Source organism: Mus caroli, unplaced genomic scaffold (genome assembly GCF_978045245.1).
Source record: "Mus caroli unplaced genomic scaffold, Mus_caroli_1 scaffold_3, whole genome shotgun sequence".
NCBI lineage: Eukaryota > Metazoa > Chordata > Mammalia > Rodentia > Muridae > Mus > Mus caroli.
In genome coordinates, this window is record NW_028227258.1 from 21465786 (window position 1) to 21485840 (window position 20055).

General features: G+C 42.7%; 1 protein-coding gene across 3 annotated transcripts in view; it reads right to left on the reverse strand.

Annotated features, from left to right (window-relative positions):
• Eif4e (eukaryotic translation initiation factor 4E) overlaps positions 1–18498 on the reverse strand; it is a 32289-nt gene extending 13791 nt beyond the window's left edge. The window contains exons 1-3 of one of the 3 annotated variants that reach the window (XM_021158454.3): positions 18271–18498; positions 17262–17308; positions 550–656 (exon numbers count right to left, since the gene is read on the reverse strand). In XM_021158454.3, coding sequence (XP_021014113.1) covers positions 550–656; positions 17262–17279 — 125 coding nt within the window. In that variant the 5' untranslated portion in view covers positions 17280–17308; positions 18271–18498. Of the gene's footprint in view, positions 1–549; positions 657–17261; positions 17499–17934; positions 18131–18270 lie in introns of those variants that run through there. The other 2 variants (XM_021158453.3, XM_085835488.1) reach the window with 2 other exon arrangements.
• Positions 18499–20055: the final 1557 nt, after the last annotated feature.

Sequence of the window (20055 nt, forward strand, 5' to 3'; positions counted from 1 at the left end):
ACAATGTAAATGTAATTAACATTACTAAGCTGTAAAGATTTTAAGAAAAGCAAGAAGGGCTGGACTGGTGACTCAGTGGTTGAAAGCTCTGACTACTCTTGCAGAGAACCCATATATAGTTCCCTACACCTACATGGTGGCTCAGACAATTATTTTAACTAGTTCCAGAGGAGCTAATGCTCTCTCCTGGCCTCCACAGCCACTATACACATTCGCTGCACATCACAGATGCAGGCCAAGCACCACTCATACACATAAAAACAAATCTAAAAAAATAAATAACACAAAAAAGGTAAGATAAATTGATATTTGTATTTTATGACATGCATTTGAAACCTTGAATAAGCCATGTTCCCAGAGGCCTCCGCTTTGTCCTGTGTGTATGTCTATCTCCTTCAGAGGCCTTCCTTCTCCTTTAACAAGAATCCTCTACAGGCTGACAACTGAGCGCATCTAAAACCAGTCATACCGAACTTTTCTCTGTAAACCTATCTTGTTCACCACACCCTTCTTACCTAAGTCAGAAAAACTCCTCAGCAGAAAGCTTACCTGTTCTGTAGAGGATGTTTAATATAGTGCTCTGGGTTAGCAACCTCCTGATTAGACTCTGGTTTTTCCTCTTCTGCAGGTGGGGGATTAGTGGTAGGGGTGGTTTCCTAATGGGAAATAATATTAAGTAGGATTTTAAGTTTTTAACTATAACTATGACAACAATACCATAAACAAACCTGATCCAGCGACTGAGAACAGCTGACTTCTAAGACAAATGACAGACCCTCTCTAGCAGAATCTGGCTACTCTATTGCTTCATGACAAAGTTTCTCAAGCTTAAGTGATTTTATAAAATGTACAGCGCCCTCCTAGTTGCACGTTTTTAAAATCATCAAAGAGTATGCATAAAGTTCAATGATCCGACGTTCTTACCGATGTTAAAGTATTACATAAGAGCTGATGGCACAGGCAACAGACAAGCGTATGTCTAGCATGCAGGGAGCAGAGGGTTCTATTCCCAGGTCTACCAACAATAAAGACATACTCTACGTTACTGAGGTAGAAAGGCTTAAAGCTATACTCTGACAAGTTTAACAAATACATGGAAATGGTGAAAAATAAAAGAGATCGAGCCAGTAATACAGAAGTCCTTGGTAACTTCATGTCAGACTCATTGCTTGAAAGAACAGCTGTCTGGAATTCTCAACAGGCAATAATGAAAGAAGGTGGACACTGACTTAACTTCAGTCTTCTTTTAGGCTATGCATAATAGTCACCTAAACTATGTAAAAGGAGTCTGGGAATAATTTAAGTGTTTCCCATTTGTCCCCTTGTTGTTTCCTCAGCCTGCTATAAACTGATCTTAACTAATAGCCAAGGAAGCCACCAGAAGCTAAAGCAAAGGCTAGAACACAGAGTGCGGGAACACTCCCCCACCCCCATACACACAACTATATTTGGTTATCAGATTTAAAAAAAAAAAAAGACTTTTTAAAGATGTATTCTTACATGTGTGGGTGCTCTGCCTGGAGTGTATCTGTGTATTCCCAGAGTGCAATGTTTACCAAAGGCCAGAACAGGCTGTTATTTCCAGCCATGTGAGAGCTGGAGATTGAACCAGGGTCCTTATAGAAGAGCAGCAGCCAGAGCTCTTAAATGCTCAGTCATCTCTCAGCTTCCATTTTTAGTATTTTTATTTAATTTATATATTCCTCGGCTCTAGGCATCAAACCTAAAGCCTTTTCTTGTATGTCTTAGATAACACATGAATTATACTCCCAGTGCAACTATCAGCTTTAAACTGACCCATGACAAGGCTGTATGTGCTAAAAGACTTCAACTAGAAATGATAACTACTCAATTTAAAACATACTTTATGGGCTGGTGAGATGGCTCAGTGGGTAAGAGCACCCGACTGCTCTTCCAAAGGTTCGGAGTTCAAATCCCAGCAACCACATGGTGGCTCACAACCATCCGAAACGAGATCTGACTCCCTCTTCTGGAGTGTCTGAAGACAGCTACAGTGTACTTACATATAATCAATAAATAAATCTTAAAAAAAAAAAGTAACAAATAAAACATACTTTATAAAGCAGCCTGTAATATGTTCAGAAGCTTTATTCTCTGCACCCATAAAAATTATTCAGGGATCAGATACTACAAACCCAAACCTGATGTTCAAAGTTCTATCCCTGGAACTTACATAACGTCCAGCACGGTGGCAAGCATCTCTGAGTCCAGTATTTCTCAGATGAGATGAGAAACAGAGGCAGAAGAACCACTCAGTCTCAAAGCTAGCTGGCCTGTAAGCAGCTAGCTTTGAGACTACGTTAAACAGGTATGGGTCCAGACAGCATTACATGCATACACCACAATAAACACACTAAGACAGATACCATTTTAAAAATAAATAGAGGCTGGTCAGAGAGCTTGGCAGGTCAAGTGCTCCCTACCAAGTCTGTGAACCGATTTCAACCCCTGGGCTCCCACAAGTTCTCTTGACATTCACCCCACCCTCACATACAAACACATTAACTATGCTTGATTTTGCTCACTAGATTATCAGAGGCCATGGTACTTAAGCATACATTATGAACTTAGTAACTGAACAAATGTAAACATTTATATAGACTAACCAAGACCCTAAAATTTACATATGGTCAACCCCTTAATAAGTAAAATCACTAACATGCCCTCAGTAGCCAACTTAAGTATGCAAAGAGAGCAGAGTCACAGAGCAGCATGCTCTCCCTGACTAGCTTAGAATCACAGTGCTGTACAGACACACACTGGGTGGGGGGGCTCCATGGTTTTGGAGAAGGTAATAGTGGTGATGGACTTGCCAACAATGCACTAGACAGAATGAGGGGCAGAAAAGTGAGCCACAAAGTCATGCATAGATAGATCCTCGGTCCTATGGGCGTGTCATAGTATGACTGCGCAGTTTACAGAGAACACAGTCAAATTCTCTGGGGCACAGTGTTGAGGAAATTCAAGTCCTTGTCAGCTTTCAGATTAAACCAGAAGAAAGTCATATCCTAGGAATAAAAGTCATGGCATTATGGGCAAGGTATAAGTCTTAAATATAAAACAAATCTTGATAGTGTCAAGACTTCTATCGATAGACTAACAGCCTCCAGAAATAAAATTTCACTCTTCAGAGAGAACACAATCTTGAGCCTACGTATTAAGCTCACAATCTACCAATTAATCAAATATTGCATGGTAAAGAATTTAAGTGACTAAATACTCAAAAGATTTTTAAGTCTAAAGACAATTCAGGTAACAGTTACCAGGCAAAGACTTAACCACAATTAGCATTGAGATAAAAATTATCCCATCTAAAGTTTTTAGATTTACTTTATATGTATGAGTGTTTTGCTGCACATATGTATGTGCACTATATTTATGTGCACAATAGACACATCAGATCCCCTAGAACTAAAATTACAGATGGCAGTGTGGGTGCTGGGAACCAAACCAAGGTTGTCTGGCAGAACTGCCAGTGCTCCTAACCACAAAAGCATCATTCCAGCCCTTAATTTTTTTATTTTATTTATTTATTTTTTTTTTTGAGACAGGGTAGCCCTGGCTGGACTGGAAGACGTGCCTACTACTGCATTGTGCATGCTGGAATTAAAATTATATGCTACGACATGCAGCTAAATACAAACTTATTTTTAAGGTTGTTTCCTACAGAGTACAGATGATAGGACTGTAATACAATTATAAAATGTTTAAAAACAAACTTCAAACTTCATGGATGTATGTATCCAAGGCTGGATTGTGTTTACTCTAGAAGATCAAAACCAAAGTCCCTGAAAGTGGGGTGAGTCTGGATGGTACACTGCAGTGACTGTGAAGGCCTCGGATGTCAAGCTAAGAAAGTACACCTCAGTTGTTGGGTAAGCAGTGGAAGCCACTAACTAGCAGATCAAAGAGATTAAATATCAGTGGCAAGTAAGGGAAGAGAAAAATATCGACAGTTCAAATGCAAAGGGTAGCCTGGTTTTCGATCAGCTGAGTTTATGTGGGTCAAATACAATGTTCAGTAATGTACTTGAGTAAGCTGCTGTACCAACAGCAGAAAGTTGTAAAAAATAAAAAAATAAATAAAAAAGGTAAAAGCCTTGCAAGAAGAGCAGGACAAATCCAACAGCTAGCTGCAAAACCTCAAGCCTTCTCAACATTCTGTAAAAAACTATCACACCAACAAGTTAATACTACCAATGTGTCACAGTCCTAATGTTATTTGGCTAAGTGTTTCCTGCAGCTGTTTTCTCTAATAAATGTGATGAAGTTTTAGTCTCACTTTCATCATATCAATTTTGTGTTGGTTCACAAAATCCTGGTATGCTTCAAAGCTGGTGCACGGTTTTACTGTCCAAACTGTCACTAACTTGCAGTGTGGATACGCATTTAAACCATCTCTTCTGGAAATGCCCCTGATCTGTGTCTACTACCTCCACCCCACCAAGAACTGAGGCTTTCTCTTTCCTTTTAGGGAAGATCACACAACTCTTAATCTTCATTTGAAGTATACAAAATCGCTCCGTTCAGTCCATGGCTTTCCTAGATTCAAAGCAGTAACTCCAAGTGCGACCTGCACACTATATTTACTGCTGGTCTACATACTTGTGATGGTCGACAGGGAAGTTAAGCTATTGAAATGTAAAACGAACATTTGGAAACATTTACTGCATTTTACAGTAATTACATATCTACTAAAATCAGTCACATACATTTTTCAGAGTATGTTGTCATTTGTAAAAGCAGTACCTTTTTTAGAGCCAAGGTCTCAAAAAAGCTGGCCTCAAAAAGGTTAGGTAGCAGAGGTCAGATGAGACTCTACCATCCAAGTGCCAGAGATATGCTTCACTAAACCTGACTTCTATCAACAACACAAGTTTTTCACCACTATGTAGAATATGCTGGGCTCAATTCAGATCTACAGCCATCTGGAACCCCAGCTCTGCCATTCATTTTGTGTAATTCTGAGTATGTAACATTTTCTGAACCTTCTTTTTCTCTTCATCAGATGGGTATTGCAGCACCTATCACTGCTGGGCCTAGATGAACCAATAGCTGCAAAGCCTTCCTTCCACTGTCAGATCTCAATGAATGTACCAGGGTCAAATCTTTGGGCATTTCTATTACAGACCTTGCATGTCCTTGTATCTGGAATGGTTCCAGAATTATAAACTTTAATCCTCTTTAAAAACAAAACATGTGGGTTATGTGCACATGAATACAGTGCCCAAAGTCAGAGGCATTGGATCCCTCCTGGAGCTGGCGTTACAAACTGTATCAATGTGAATGCTGGGAACTGAACTCAAGTACTATAGAAGAAGTCTATACCACCAAACCACCTTTCCACCCCTTCCTTTACCATTTCTTAAACAAACAAACAAACAAAACTAATTGTATGGTTTCATGGTGTGATGGTTTGTATCTGCTTGGCCAAGGAGTGGCACTATTAGGAGGTGTGGCCTTGTTGGAACAGGTGTGTCGTCGTGGGTGTAGGCTCTAAGACCCTCATCCTAGCTGCCTGGAAGCGCATCTCCTCATAGTAGCCTTCAGATAAAGATGTAGAACTCTCAGCTTCTCCTGCACCATGCCTGCCTGGATGCTGCCATGCTCCCATCTTGATGATAATGGACTGAGCCTTCAAACCTGTGAGCCAGCCACAATTAAATGTTGTCCTTACAAGAGTTGCATTGGTCATGGTGTCTGTTCACAGCAGTAAAACCCTAAGGCTTTCTATTCTGAGAATATTTGAGGTATTGCTATATGTGTAGAGATTGTACTGAGTATGTTATGATTTTGAAAAGAGGAAAGAACTAGGATATATCCTGCTCACCTCTCCTCTCTGAATAATGTGTACTTAATACCTCTGGGTAGCCAGCCACTAGAAGGAATCACTTTATCCCTCCCAGAGCAAAAGCCCAACACTCGAGTCACTCTACTATGGCAATCCTGCTCCCTTCTTCCCTGTTCTGCAGCTTCCATACTTCTGGCCTGAATTCTGTATTTTTCTGCCTTGATAAAACTAGTGAATGGCTAGAACATAATATGGAGCGGAACTATTTATTGATGAGGAATATAATGGATAATGAAGTCAAGCACCACACTAAAGATCGAAAAGAGAAAACAAAGAAATAGTGTTTGATGTATATAATGCTCATCCAACTTTCTGTGGCTATAAGCAAAGCTCCATCTGACAACTTTTGTTTTCCAAGCCCTGCCCTCACTACAGCTTTCCTAATAGCATCACATGCAATCCAAGATCTACCTATTTCTGACGGACTAGGAGGAAATATTACAAAGTGTGCATAGAGGGAATCTATTGTCCAAATCCAGTTTTAGTCCCTATGTGACAATTCCTTTCATTTAAATTAGTGTGAAACTTTTCTAGAACAGGGATTTAAGTGATTAAAACTCTCTATAAGCATCAATTTCCTTAATTGCAAAATAAAGAGGGGTCTGGCATGCAAGTGATGGACAGCTGACAACTACAGTTAGTCATGGGCAGTTTCAGTGCTGTGAATTGGGAAGAGGCACAGATGAGTAAGGGAGGCATATCAAACAAGATTCCCAAGATCTGGGGTGGTCTGACTGACTAGTCCTTCTAATCTTACCATAAGGAAAAATAAATTTAAACTACAGAAGCTGAATCATTATCATTCATATCTCAGTAACTCATCACAGGAGTAATGACCTAACCTGCCTGGAGCCTGTGCTCTATAACTCAATAGTTTCTGTCTACCCTCAATTCTTTGACCAACTCTTCCAGCTCAATCAGGCATACACCAAGTGTGGCTACATAAAGAAAAAAAAAAAAAGAAACTGGTGACTTGTTTGGAACTAGCTACCTGCATGATCACTATACTCAAATGACTCTGGTGCTAACTCTTCCCTACCAGCAGAACCTTGAGGAAAAGCAAGTTCAACGCCACTAGTAACTAATGGACAAAGCATGACGGATAGCCTAGCTCCCGTCCCCCTTCATCCCATCCCCTCTTCATTCTCTACTTCAAGTGCCATGATAGAAAGGAAACACTATTACAACAGACAGAAGTGCACACCTAAGTTACAAATTCAACATCCCAACAGGCGAATGAGGACAGGTGAACACCAAAGAAACCACACTTTGATTTTAAAAATGAGAACTTCAACCTCACATCTCATGAAAACTATGAGTTTTCACTTTCTGCTGTTTCTTGTTTGAAATAGGGCCTCACTGTGTACCTGCCTCAGCCTCTGGAATGCTGGAATTACAAATATAAGCCATCATATCTAGCCTCCTGAAAACTTTTTACTTAATCATTATTAAGTAGTTACTACCAGGCAATGTGCTATCTCCATGTGTTTTATCTCTTTATATTCAACCTTCACAATGCTGAAGAGGTGGCCAGCAAATAAGAGCATTTATTACCTTCCAAAGGACTGAAATTTGGTACCCAGCACCTACGTAGGGTGGTTTACAACCACCTGTAATTCCAGCTTCAGGGGATCCAAAGCCCTCTTCTAGCTTCTGTAGTCAGCTGCACTCATGTCTGTACACACTCATTTAAATTTATTTATTAAATTATTTAACGAAATCTGATGCCCTCTTCTGGAGTATCTGAGGACAGTACAGTGTACTTACATATAATAAATAAATAAATCTTAAAAAAAATTATTTAAAACTATAGTACAAAGTGATCAAAATGCACTAGTATAAAAAGAACAAAGAGATCAATGCAGATCAAGCTGGCATTCATTAGAACTGTGGTAAAGAGGAGGTAAGTTAAAGATTAAAGAAGCTAGATTCCTCAATTTCCTTCCCTACTTCAAGCTACTGGAACTGCTATCCTGAGTTCAAAAATAAAACAATCTTAGAGGAAACAGGCTGAGAAGTGTGCGCAGGCTTGCTCTCTCTCCCGCAGCCACCCTCCCTCCCCACCACACCTAAAGAGATGTTATGAATGTACATGGACATAAAACAATTACAGGAAGCTATAAGAAAAAGATCATTCAGCCAGGTGGCAGTGGTACACACCTTTAACCTAACCCTTGGAAGACAGAGGCAGGCAGATCTGTGTTCAAGGCCAGCCTGGTCTACGGAACAAGTCCTAGGACAGCCAGAACTACACAACACAAAACAAAAACATTCAAAGGACAAAAAGAGGAGAAGAAAAATAACACCTTCTAACTAAAATTAATATCTAAAAGACTAGAAATAGATAATTTCCCCCCAAAAAATAATTAGCCTAGTAAATCCCAATGAAGCATAAAGAGAAAAAAGAAAAAAAATGAATGAATACTAATAGAAATGATGGATTTGAGCTGTCATGATCCCAGTCTTCCCCAGGTTGGCTTGAGATGGCCTAAGTTTAACTTTCTCCTTCTGTCCTCCATCTCTCAGCTCAGACACCACCTCCACCATGCCACCCAGTTCAAGCTAAGTCCTGTGTCTCAAGTACACCGGAGGCCAATATCAGTCTACTCTGCCCCTGGGCCCGTATCAAAACTAAAAATAAATAAAAATATAGAAGAGTTATGAGCACTACAGTGAAACTGACCAAGATAAAGGGGGTTTTGGTTTTGCCTGGATCACCAAACCCCTCAAAAGAATTGCCAAAAGAAAAACACCACAGGAGACTAACTCTTATTAACAAAGTTATCCCAGAGAACTTTCTGGAGTCACTACAAGTCTGTGGCTGCAATGCTGTTGGCTACCACCCTCATGAGACCAACAGTGGCCAAGTTAAATAGTTGACAATTACAAGGGAAAAGGATTATGGGACAACATAAGTAACCGAGGTTGTAAGAAGCTCATGAAGCACCAGCATGGTGATGAAAACACTTACCCGAGGGGAAAGAGCCGGGACAGTAACTGCGTGGATTTACAGATACTTTCTCAAAAATACCAAACGACAGGTATACTACTGCTTAGTTACCAAGGTCTCAAAAGCCTTTCCTTCCGCACACGTATTTATTCACTTACTCTGACATTTTCACCCCACTGCCCTCTCTTATCTCCCACTCCCAGTGAGTAAGCGGTTCTTCCCAATCTCCCTCCTATTTTCTGTCTAATGTTTTGTGGCACACTGAGTTTAATTAGAACTGTTTGCATGATCATGGAGGGTGGGTGGGTGGGGTGATTTGCTGGAACAAATAAAACCTCCAGTGACAGGAATGGGTTACATCTTGTTGAGCCACTGGCCAAAGGGATCCTAACGACACCCAACCCCCACCCCAAATCACAGGCTATTGCCAAGGCTCTCTCCTTGGTTGCTCTCCACACCTGATTGCTCTATTGCTGAAGAAAGCACTTGGAAGTCACTGAACACAGTCCAGCAGGTGCCTAACTAAAAGCCTCACCCCAACTGACCAGCATCAGGGTACAGGAAGGTACGCTGCATGCTATCAAGAGATCAGTACCTCACTCAATCCATATCAGAGAATTAACAGAGACCCACAACTAGACAATTTGCAGAATCCTGAATGGGATTTCTTCATTAAATCCTTCCTTCATTAAGGGCTCAGGGATCTATGTGGAAGAGGCAGAAAAACTTTAAGATCCAGAGGTGAAGAGTGTCTTCGGCAGGATCGACGCACGTATGAACCCACAAAGACTGTGGCGGCAAGTACTAGGCCTGCACAGGTTCAAGCTAGACAGGGTGCCCCAGCACTAAGATGGAGAAGCAGACATTGGCTCTTACTACTAACCAAGAAGCTATCCGCAATCGATACCGGTCGGCAATGGGAAAATCCTTTTTCTCCAAATGAATGTCAAGGACGGATGGAGAATACACATACACACAGTTGCTACTCTTCCAGAAGACCCAGGTTCAATTCCCAGCACACACGGTGGCTCACAACCTGACCTGCACTTGCAGCCACAGGGGATCCGATGCCTTTGTCTGGCCTCCTCTGGCACCCACACATATATACACACATATACCCACACATATATACACAAACATTCACATGAATAATAAAAACCACGAAGAAGGCCTTTCTTTAAAAAGTGTTAGAATATGACAATAGATTAAAAATAATTTCCTTAGTGATAGGCACTTATACAAATTCCATTAATATGTGCATAAACACTTTGTACACATACACACAAACACACACACAGGTGTGTGTACCACATGAGTGCATGGTGCCTGTGGAGAGCAGGTGTTGTATACCCTAAACTGTTGTGAGCTGCCATGCTTGGAACCACATCCAGGTCCTCTGAAAAACAGCAAGTGCTCTTAAGCTCTGAGCCGCCTCTCTAGCCCTTCATTTCCATGTGAAGCGTTAACGTTTTGAACGAGAGCTAAATGATTTTAGGTAACAACCAACTATCACATAGTTCACTTAACCAGCAACATTTTAACTTTTCAATTTGTTGTTAAAACACTAAGTACTTTACATAAAACCTCATATATTCATCACAGCAACATTTGAAATCCTAAATAGTTGTAGATCCCTGTACAAAATCTGGATTTTTAACTGCCCATTTGGTTAAAAAGAGAAGAAAAATATTAACTCAGAAAACAACATCATTTTCATACAACACTAAATGATTAATTTTAATCTTCCACCCACTTTTAATCTTAGCACTCAAGAGGCAAAGGCAGGTGGATCTCTTGAGTTTTAGGTCAGTCAGAGATACAGTGAGACTTTGTCTCAATAACAGAAATAAGGCCAGGACTAGGCATTTTACAGCAACTTATACAACGAAATAATTTTTTTTTCTGTAACTATGTGCATTTTATATAATGCATTTAAAAACATTGAGATGGGCCGGGCGTGGTGGCTCACGCCTTTAATCCCAACACTAGGGAGGCAGAGGCAGGCGGATTTCTGAGTTCGAAGCCAGCCTGGTCTACAGAGTGAGTTCTAGGACAGCCAGGGCTACACAGAGAAACCCTGTCCCCCCCCCCAAAAAAAAACCCCAAAACCAAAAAATATATAGAGAGATGGATTATATCCATATGAATGCAAAAAGAAAACAAATCTAGAGAATCTAACCACAGACTTCATCAGAAGGCTAAAGGAATTTATTTGAATTTTGGACCATGAGCATGGATTAATAATTTAAGAAAAAGTATAAAAGCAAAATAAAAGCTAAATACTATTAGAGTTCACAAGCCAGAATGATAAGAAAATAAACTATAGAAGTTCAAAAGAAAAATATATACCTGTGTATATCTGTCTATATTTACTATATGCATTAAATGCATTATATGTACATATAATTCATAACCTTTCTACTATGTATGTTGCAATAACATGCTTAAATAAATGTTAATATGCACTATGGATGGAACTTTCCCAAATATAGCTGTTTCACCCTAGCAAACGTCTCACTAAAATTGCTTAGTTTACAAGTAAATTGCAGTTTGTGGGTTGGTTTCTTTTTTATAATTCACCGAAATTGGCTCCACTAGTAAAATATTCTAAGAAGTAAACAAGAAGTCAGGAGAAGGGAAGCAGTCACTTGCTATCTTTTAAAATCTACCTACAAAGCTCTAGACCAAGTACTAAAACTAAAACATGCCTATTATACAAGGAGCTCTCCATGTCTGTGGGTTTGTTATCAACAAATTCAACAAACATCAAACTGAGGATACTGAAGGTAAAGCCCATTCTAAAACTGTACATATTTCTGTCATTACTCCCTAAATAACACGTGACATATCCTTCTGAGCCGTCTGTATTGTACTGGATAGTATCCCAAGTATCCAGCAGAATGTGCAGTTACACAACTCTGAGGCCTGAGCTGTCTCCAGCTATTTTCTTAGACCCTATGCTTTGTTTGATTCAACATGCTGTAAATGTTGGCTACACAACGTTCAGTTCAGAGCTGCAGCTAAGTCCCTATAAGTTTGTTGATATCAAGCTCCATTTCTGAAGGTATCCTGTATCCCCAGGAGACAGATGGTGATGTGGTGCTTAAGGGGACGGATGGACACACACACTCAGGAAGTGGCTGCCTTAAAGTCAAGTCATTCTGATCCCTTGGTTTCCTCATCTGTGAAATAAGAACACTTGCTTATAAAACTACATTAAATGAATATAGTACCCACTGGGATGTCTGACACACACTAAGTTAGCAGTTAATAAAGACCTGCCTACATTAAAACTTAAACCGTAAACTTAAAACTTAAACATTAAAACTGTTTACTACAAAAGTAAACAGTTGTTACAAACAGTAATTAACACCCCCCCACACACACACACTTAAGTTATTTGCTTAGAACACTAAATCCATACTACTGGAAACAGTAGTCAGGCTTGTCATGATTAGACTAAATTCACTCAACACAGTGTGACTACGCTTCCCACCAGTTTCCATGGAATATATAAACATTTAAATTACAATATAGGTGGAAAAGAAACACAAAGAGACACAGACACACCATCACATACCAACAACTACTTACTTCTGACTGTAAGACAAAAATGATTATTTTTGAGATGAAAGGCAATCTTTTCTTCTCTAGATTGACTAGACTCTTTAGAAGTGATTTTTATGATAAGGACAGGAAAGGAGACAGTACCTGAGGCTGTGATCACAGGCTTCCCATTGCTTATTAATAGCCAACAACTTACAAGACAGTCATGAATTTCCCAGCAGTAAAGATCAGTGCGTGCAGAAGTGCCTACTCTGCAGAACCTTCATTGTATAAACAGTAAGTCCACACAGTGAAAACAATCATCTATAAATGCTACATTTAAAAATCAGGATCACTTTAGGATATTTGATTCCTACTTTTCAGGACTGAGAAATTTCAATGTTCTCCATCACGGGGAAATTTAAATGAAACTATATAAGCCAAGCTCATTTCCACTTCTGAGCCATTTCCTGAGAAAGTCGGCGCAACTCACACTGTCACAGAAGAGCCATCTCCAGTGTGACGGGCATGAAAAGGAGAAAGGCCAGATCAGCTACTGCACATGTGCTTCCCCTCCAGGGCTGCTGGTGCTGCTGCTGAGCTTCAGATCCTTAGTCTACGGTGGCCTGCAGCCTTCCTAAGACCGTGACCCTTTAACACAGCCCCTCATGTTGTGGTGACCCCAACCATAACATTATTTTGTTGCTACTTCATAACTGTGATTTTGCTACTGTTATGAATAATGTAAACGTGTTTCCAATGGTCCTAGGTGACCTCTGTGAAAGGGTTATGTTCAACCCCCAGTTTGAGAACTGCTGTTCTAGAAATTGTTTCATGAAAGTGTAATTTGCTTGGGACTTTCTATGTTCAATCTGGATTAAGCCAACCTGACTCATTTTACATGATTCTAGATAACTGTGTAAACTGTACATTCAGATTTAATTTCTCTAAGTCAAGCAATCATACAGATTCAGAGTATAAACTGAAGTGAAATTTGGAACAAACACCCAAAGTTTGGTTTATTAATAAACTAAGAAAATGGGTTCCTCACTAAAGAAAAAGAAATTGTCAAAGTTGGCTTACCAACCCATCTGCTTTTCATTGATAAGCACATTACATTTTATTCTTTTCCTGTTTTCTTTCAAAGCTTTCCCCCCATGTGTATGGGCACAGTGTGCCTGCATGCACAGATATGTGCAACACATGCACGCCTGGTGTGAGAGCTCTCCTGAAACTCGAGCTGGAACGCATGTCAGACAGCTGTGAGCTGCCATGTGCATGCTGGGAATTGAACCTGGGTCCTCTAGAGTTGCTTTTAACTGATGAGCTCACCTCTCTAGCCCTTTTTAAAGAGCTTTTAGTATATATTTACTTACTCATTTTTCTATGTGTGCGCTTGCTTTGGTGTGGACCTGGAGGTGGGAGAACGACTTTGTAAGAGGTCCTCCTCTGTTTGCACTTGAGGGTTCTAGCTCTGAGTCAGATCCTCAGGCTTGGCAGCAAGCACCTTTACCCCAAAGCCATCTATCTCACTGGACCTTTTTTTCTTGGATTTTATTTTGCTTTGAGATAAGACCTTGATATGTAGGCCAAGCTAAATTCAAAATTCTGTTGCCTCCACTTCTGAGTGCTCGAATTACAGCAGGCTTCTGTGTTTTTAAGTCTTATTTTAAAAGCAAGTTTCTAAGCATAAAGGAACTGGACTAGGTGTGATGGTGTACACCTGTAAATCCCAACACTGGGAAGACAGGAAGAACTCCCACCCCCACCTCAAGTTTTTGGTTAACCAGTCTGGCCTAAATAGTAAGTTCCAAGCCAACAATGGCTACACAAAAACCAAAAATGAAAACTACAAGAAATTATTCTCTAATGAAAGAATTCTCTAATGAATAACAAGAAAAAAGTAGAGCAGCATAGGAACAAGCTATCTGAAAGGAGACCAAGCCACTAGGAGCAGTGGGGACACTGTCCTGCCTGCCGTCCTTACTCAGCCTAATTTTGACATTGCCACAATTCCAGGAGAGCAGCCTTTGTCCACAAGTTCTGTGAAGCAATACAATATAATGTTCCCCTTTGAACTTCTCAATTTATACTTGTAAGCCATTACTAAGCTCAAATAATTAAAACCATGTAGCATCAAATTGAAAATGACTATGAAAATTCCATAGACTAAAAATCTGGCCAATGCTTATAAAAGGTTGGGTATGTATATAGGGGGAGAAAAACCAACAGCTCATGACTCTATGGCAGTGTGCTCAACCTTCCTAATGCTGTGACCCTTTAATGCAGTTCCTCAGAGTGTAGTCGCCCCATACCGTAACAGCATTTTCATTGCTACTTCCTAATTTTGCTACAGTTATAAGTCATAATATAAACATGCACACTACCGAAACAAACAAAAAAACTCACAAGCTAAATGAAAGTAGCAATGACCAAATAAGATTTTTAATTTTTACAAGCTTCAACTGTAATCCAATAGTAGAATAAGTCATCTTTTTTTTAATTACGTAAAACTGAAAAAGTACTAATGTAGTTTAGTGGTAGAATGAAATTAGTAAATGTACCAGGCCCTAAAACTCAAGCTAAAATCAAGCACCCAAACAAATCGGTTACTTTGGAGGAAATCCTAGAGCTAGGTGTGTAGAACAGACTGTTTCTGCTTCCTGAGTGCTGGGATTAAAGAAGGCCACAGCAACCACTCAACTCCAAAAGGAAATCTTACAAATGTTACAAAGAGCACTGTATGACTAGCAAGGGTGTACTGACAGAGAAAATTAGCTCCTCAATGTCATTTCGCATACTGTCTCCAACTAGTTTCCATCCAAGTTTCATCCTTCACACTTGTTCGGTTTCTAGGTTTCTCTTGTCCTTAAATTTACACACACTATCCACAATCAACCCGGCCATCACTAGGAAGTTTCATCCTTCACACTTGTTCGGTTTCTAGGTTTCTCTTGTCCTTAAATTTACACACACTATCCACAATCAACCCGGCCATCACTAGGAGGAGTATTTCACCTCTGACCCAGACACTGACCAGGGACAAAAGCACAGACCACATTTAATATAACTTTGTATCCTAGATATCCCTTTTGTACCCACCCAAAACTAGTACTGACTCAGAACAAAATCCAATGACTACATTGTGGCTTTAGCACAATCCAAGGCTTAAGTGGAACTGAGATGTCATACAACACACTTGCTGTTTTATTGCTTAGCTTTGCCTCTATTATCATCTGTAATATTTCCCTCTAACACTGGTAGAGAACGGTAGAAGATTCAATCAGGAGAACTTGTCAAGAGTTTAGGTCACATTTAAATGCTTCCCCTCTTGCTCTTACATTGATATTCTAAAGTTAATTTCACCAACAACTTATGATGCAGTTTTGCAAAATGCCAGGAAAACTGACGTCAATAAAGAACAAGTAAATCATGTCTCCACTCCCAAAAAAGTTGTCTTGAATTCTGCCAAGATAAGGCCATTTTGCAAACATATCAAATTATTCATATTCAGTCTATCGCTGAGTTTTAAAACATCTGGCAAAGGTGTTCTACAGAGGTTTCTGGTTGCTAGTCTATGCCTTTATGCGCCTGAGACTTTATCACACAGGTGTGACATTCCTTAAAAAACCTGGGATGGATGGCCAGTGAGCCAGCTGCTGGCAAACCCAAACCATGACAGGAAAAACAAAAACAAACAAAAAAAACCCACCACCTTAGGGCTACCGGAGTTACCGCCGTGATGCTTGCTTCAATTAATTTCAAAATAGCGCTTTAAAAGAGGGAAGCAGTATAAAGTTAAGAAGGAAACATCAAATGGAAAAGCAAATGCTGATGAGCCTAAGTGATGGTTCGAGAAAAGCGCCTGAATCTCAATCCTCGGGACTCCAAAAGCTGTCCTCTGACCTCCACACGCAACTCGCGGCTCGCGCTGCTGCCCCCACCATGCTTTAATTTTTTTTTTTTTTAATTTAAGAAAAGGTAATCTTGAAAGTTCCTATTTCCAAAATTAAGTGTTCGTTGGCTCTCTCCCAGACGATCTCGTGGCGTAAGAGCGGAAGAATCTACCCGGTCCTCGGAGGCGTGCGCGCTGCGCCGGGAGGATGAATGAATGGAAAGCCCGGCGCGTGTGAAATGCAGGTCTCCGGCCAGCCGACCCGCGGCCGCGATCTGTAGGCCTCGCTCCTCCCCCTTCCCTCCTCCATGACAGCCCAGTCCCGGCATGGAGGGGCCAGGACAATGTGATCCCCACCTCAGCCGGCCCCTGTCCCCGGCGCCGGGAGGTGCGCGACACGACCCGAGCGTGCTCCCCTACTCAACGCCACGCCGGCCCCCGGCTCCCCGCGGGACGCGCTCGCCGCGCCCCGCCCGCCCAGCTCCCGCGCGCCCATCGGTGGGCTCTGCCAGCCCACCCTCCTCCGCAGCTCCAGAGCGCGGCCCGCACGAGGACCCCCGGCGGCGGGTCGCCGGCGATGGCGAGGCGCCGCTGCCCCGGGCTCTCTCTCCGGTTCTCTCGGGCCGGCTCGCCGCCCACCCGCCCCACCAGCCACGGTGCCCGCTAGGAGCTGCCCACCCCACGCCCCCCCGAGACCCCACGCCGATCCCCGCGCCCGCGTCCCGAGCCGCTCTCCGCCCGCCGCATCGCGGCCCCGCGCGGCGCCCCTCCCCCCACCGCCCCGGTGCCCGGGCCCCCACACGGCGTGTGCGCTCCACGCTGCCGCCGCCAGCCTCCCGGCGCCGAGGCTGCCCGCGGAAGGTCAGGCCGGGGGCGGGCAGGGACCGGACGCGGCCGGAGGCGCCGTGCGCGCCGGGAACGCCGTCCTGCGGGAGTCCCTGAGCGGAGGAAGCCGGAGCGCGGGGAGCTCGGGGGTGGGGGCCGAAGGCAATACTCACCGGTTCCACAGTCGCCATCTTAGATCGATCTGATCGCACAACCGCTCCTGAAGGGGGGGCGAGAGGAAAAAAATGAGATTCAAACCGGATTGGCCGGCTCCTGCCCACGTGACGGACGTGTCCGTTTGGCCCTAGCGGCGCCTGCGCAAGACTGCAGCTGCTTGGGGAAGGAGAGGCTTCTGGGAAGTGGAGTCTTTTTTTTTTTTTCTTAAGGCAAAGAAGTTTTTTTTTCTTCCAAAAAAAAAAAAAAAAGTGATCACGTGGTCGCTGGCGAGGGTGCGCGGCTCCCGGCGCCGCGGGCGCTTCCTGCAGAGTTGGTTTTAGGCCTCTGCGGGGCAGCGGGCAGAGCTCCGGTTGCACTCACTGCGGGGCATTCCTGCTGTGCCTTCTGTCGCCCAGTCCTCCCATCTTTCCTAGAAGGTTTGAGAACTGCAGGCTCAGCAACACGCAAGAAGGCTTCATTTGCTTAGCTGAGGTCCTAAGACAAGTTGCTTTTTATTTAGTTTTTCTTTTCGCCTCCCACCATTTTCTCTTGGTTTCCGAAAGAGGCGGCGATGGAGAGTCGTTGATGCGGTCTGCGTTTCCCCCGTCCCCGGTCCACTAACGCGGGTGGTCCCTTGCTACCATCGCTGCCCAAGCGGGTGGGCGGGCTTGCCCCACGGTACCCACTCACACGCTTGGGGAAGGGGAGTGCACGCGTCGGCTTTTCCTGTTCCCAGTCCTGAGATGAAGGCGTCAGGGGTGAATCTTGCTGGACGTGAAAGTTTGGAAGTTCTGTCCAATCGGTTCCAGTATTCTGCTTGGACGTGGACGGAAATAGCCTACGTCCAGGTGCCAGCCAGGGAAGCCACTCGGGGCTCCGCTGACTCAGCCCTGGACTGAAGGTCAGGAGTCGTTAAACCGGGTCAACTATGACTCTTGACGTTGACTCATACTCCTTAGGCGAGTGACTTAATCGCTCAGTGCCTCAACTTTTTCATTTATGAACCCAAGATGATAATACACTTACCTCACAAGGGTGTGCTGTGGTAAGGACTGTAACCAGCTTTGAAAACGCTTCGGAATCTAGAAGCAAGCGCGCGCCTTCCTTAAGGACCAGGTCCCTCCGCCTCCGCTGCTGTTTTAACAATCTTGCTTCTTGACCCTGGGTCTTTTGAAGCGCAGGGTGGGCCTTGAACTTGAGGTGTAGGGGAGGATGGCCTTGAACTGTCGATCCTCCTGCTTCCACCTCCCTCCACAAAGTATCGGGATTACTGGCGTGTGCTGGGCGTGGTGGGTGGGTTGGGAGAGCGCTTTTTTTTTTTTTTTTTTTTTTTTTTTTTTTTTTGCTGAGATAGGGATGGAACTCAGGGCTTCCTGAGCACATGGCAAGCACTCTACCAACTGAGCTATATCCCCAAGCCTTAACAGTGTCTTAAATTTTTCTTTTGTTTACTTTGTTGCGTACACCGATGCAGTTTTAAAGGGAATGTAGCTGCTCTCAACAGAAACTTCGTGTTCATGAACTTATGTTCATAACAACTACTAACAAACAGAACTGGCATGCTACATTTTCTTCTAAGTTACCAGGCCGTCAAGGCACTGTTGGGTAAAGTTCCTAATGAGGGAGCCAGGATCTCTTGGCTTCCACGCAGCTTAAAAATGTTACCGCCAGGAAAAGCAGTGTAAGCAGGCTATCTCGTGCCTGCCTCTCCATGGCATTGCTGTTGTCCAGAGCTGTGTCATAGCTATTATTGAGTACATAATGGATGCTTGGGTTGACTAACACATAATTGAGGCTGTGTAAGAAGAACTCAAAGCCAGTGCCTGCTCGTGTTTTTGTTTACCAGGATGGCAGAAGTGATTTTAAATGAAAACTGCTGTTTAAGTCGGTGTGAGTAGATTCTCAAGTAGACATAGTTCTACGAACTAAACACATAGGTGAATTTCTATGTACAAATCTGTTAATACTAACTAAAGTAATTACAATTGACCCCTTATTTTCTGTTGTCTGTAAAGTGATGTCTGGTTAATTTCTATGAGAAGACAGCATTAGGTGCTGGGTTGTAGCTCAGTTGATAGAGTACTCATCCACCCTAGATTCCCCCAACACCACATAAACCCAGCATGCTGGAGGATCAGGAGTTTAAATTCAGTGGCATGGCAAGTTCTAGGCCAGCCAAAGAAACAGGAGAATTTCTATCCAAAGAAAGGAAAAAGACAACCTAAATGTCCTGTTTTGAGCTGCAGGGTTACAGCACAAACCAATCCATTGGCAAGAAAATATCCTGACAAGCCTGAAAATCACCAATATAAAATTATTGTTTAAAATAACATTTGATTGTATTTTTTTTAACCTTCTTCCTCTGTTGTCAGTGAAGACTCATATTTTGGGCTACAGGTATAACTCAGGGGTAGAATGTTTGCCTAGCTTGCTTAAGATTCAGGATCCAGCTGGGCGTGGTGGTGCACGCCTTTAATCCCAGCACTCAGGAGGCAGAGGCAGAGGCAGGTGGATTTCTGAGTTCCAGGACAGCCAGGGCTACACAGAGAAACCCTGTCTCAAAAAAAAAAAAAAAAAAAAGAAAGAAAGAAAAGGACTTGCGTTTTTACAGTACATTTTTTTTTTTGGTTTTTCGAGACAGGGTTTCTTTCTGTAGCCCTGGCTGTCCTGGAACTCACTCTGTAGACCACGCTGGCCTCGAACTCAGAAATTCATCTGCCTCTGCCTCCCAAGTGCTGGGACTAAAGGCGTGTGCCACCACTGCCTGGCTTGCCCCATTCTTTATAGTTTAATTCATCTCCATATCTGTAT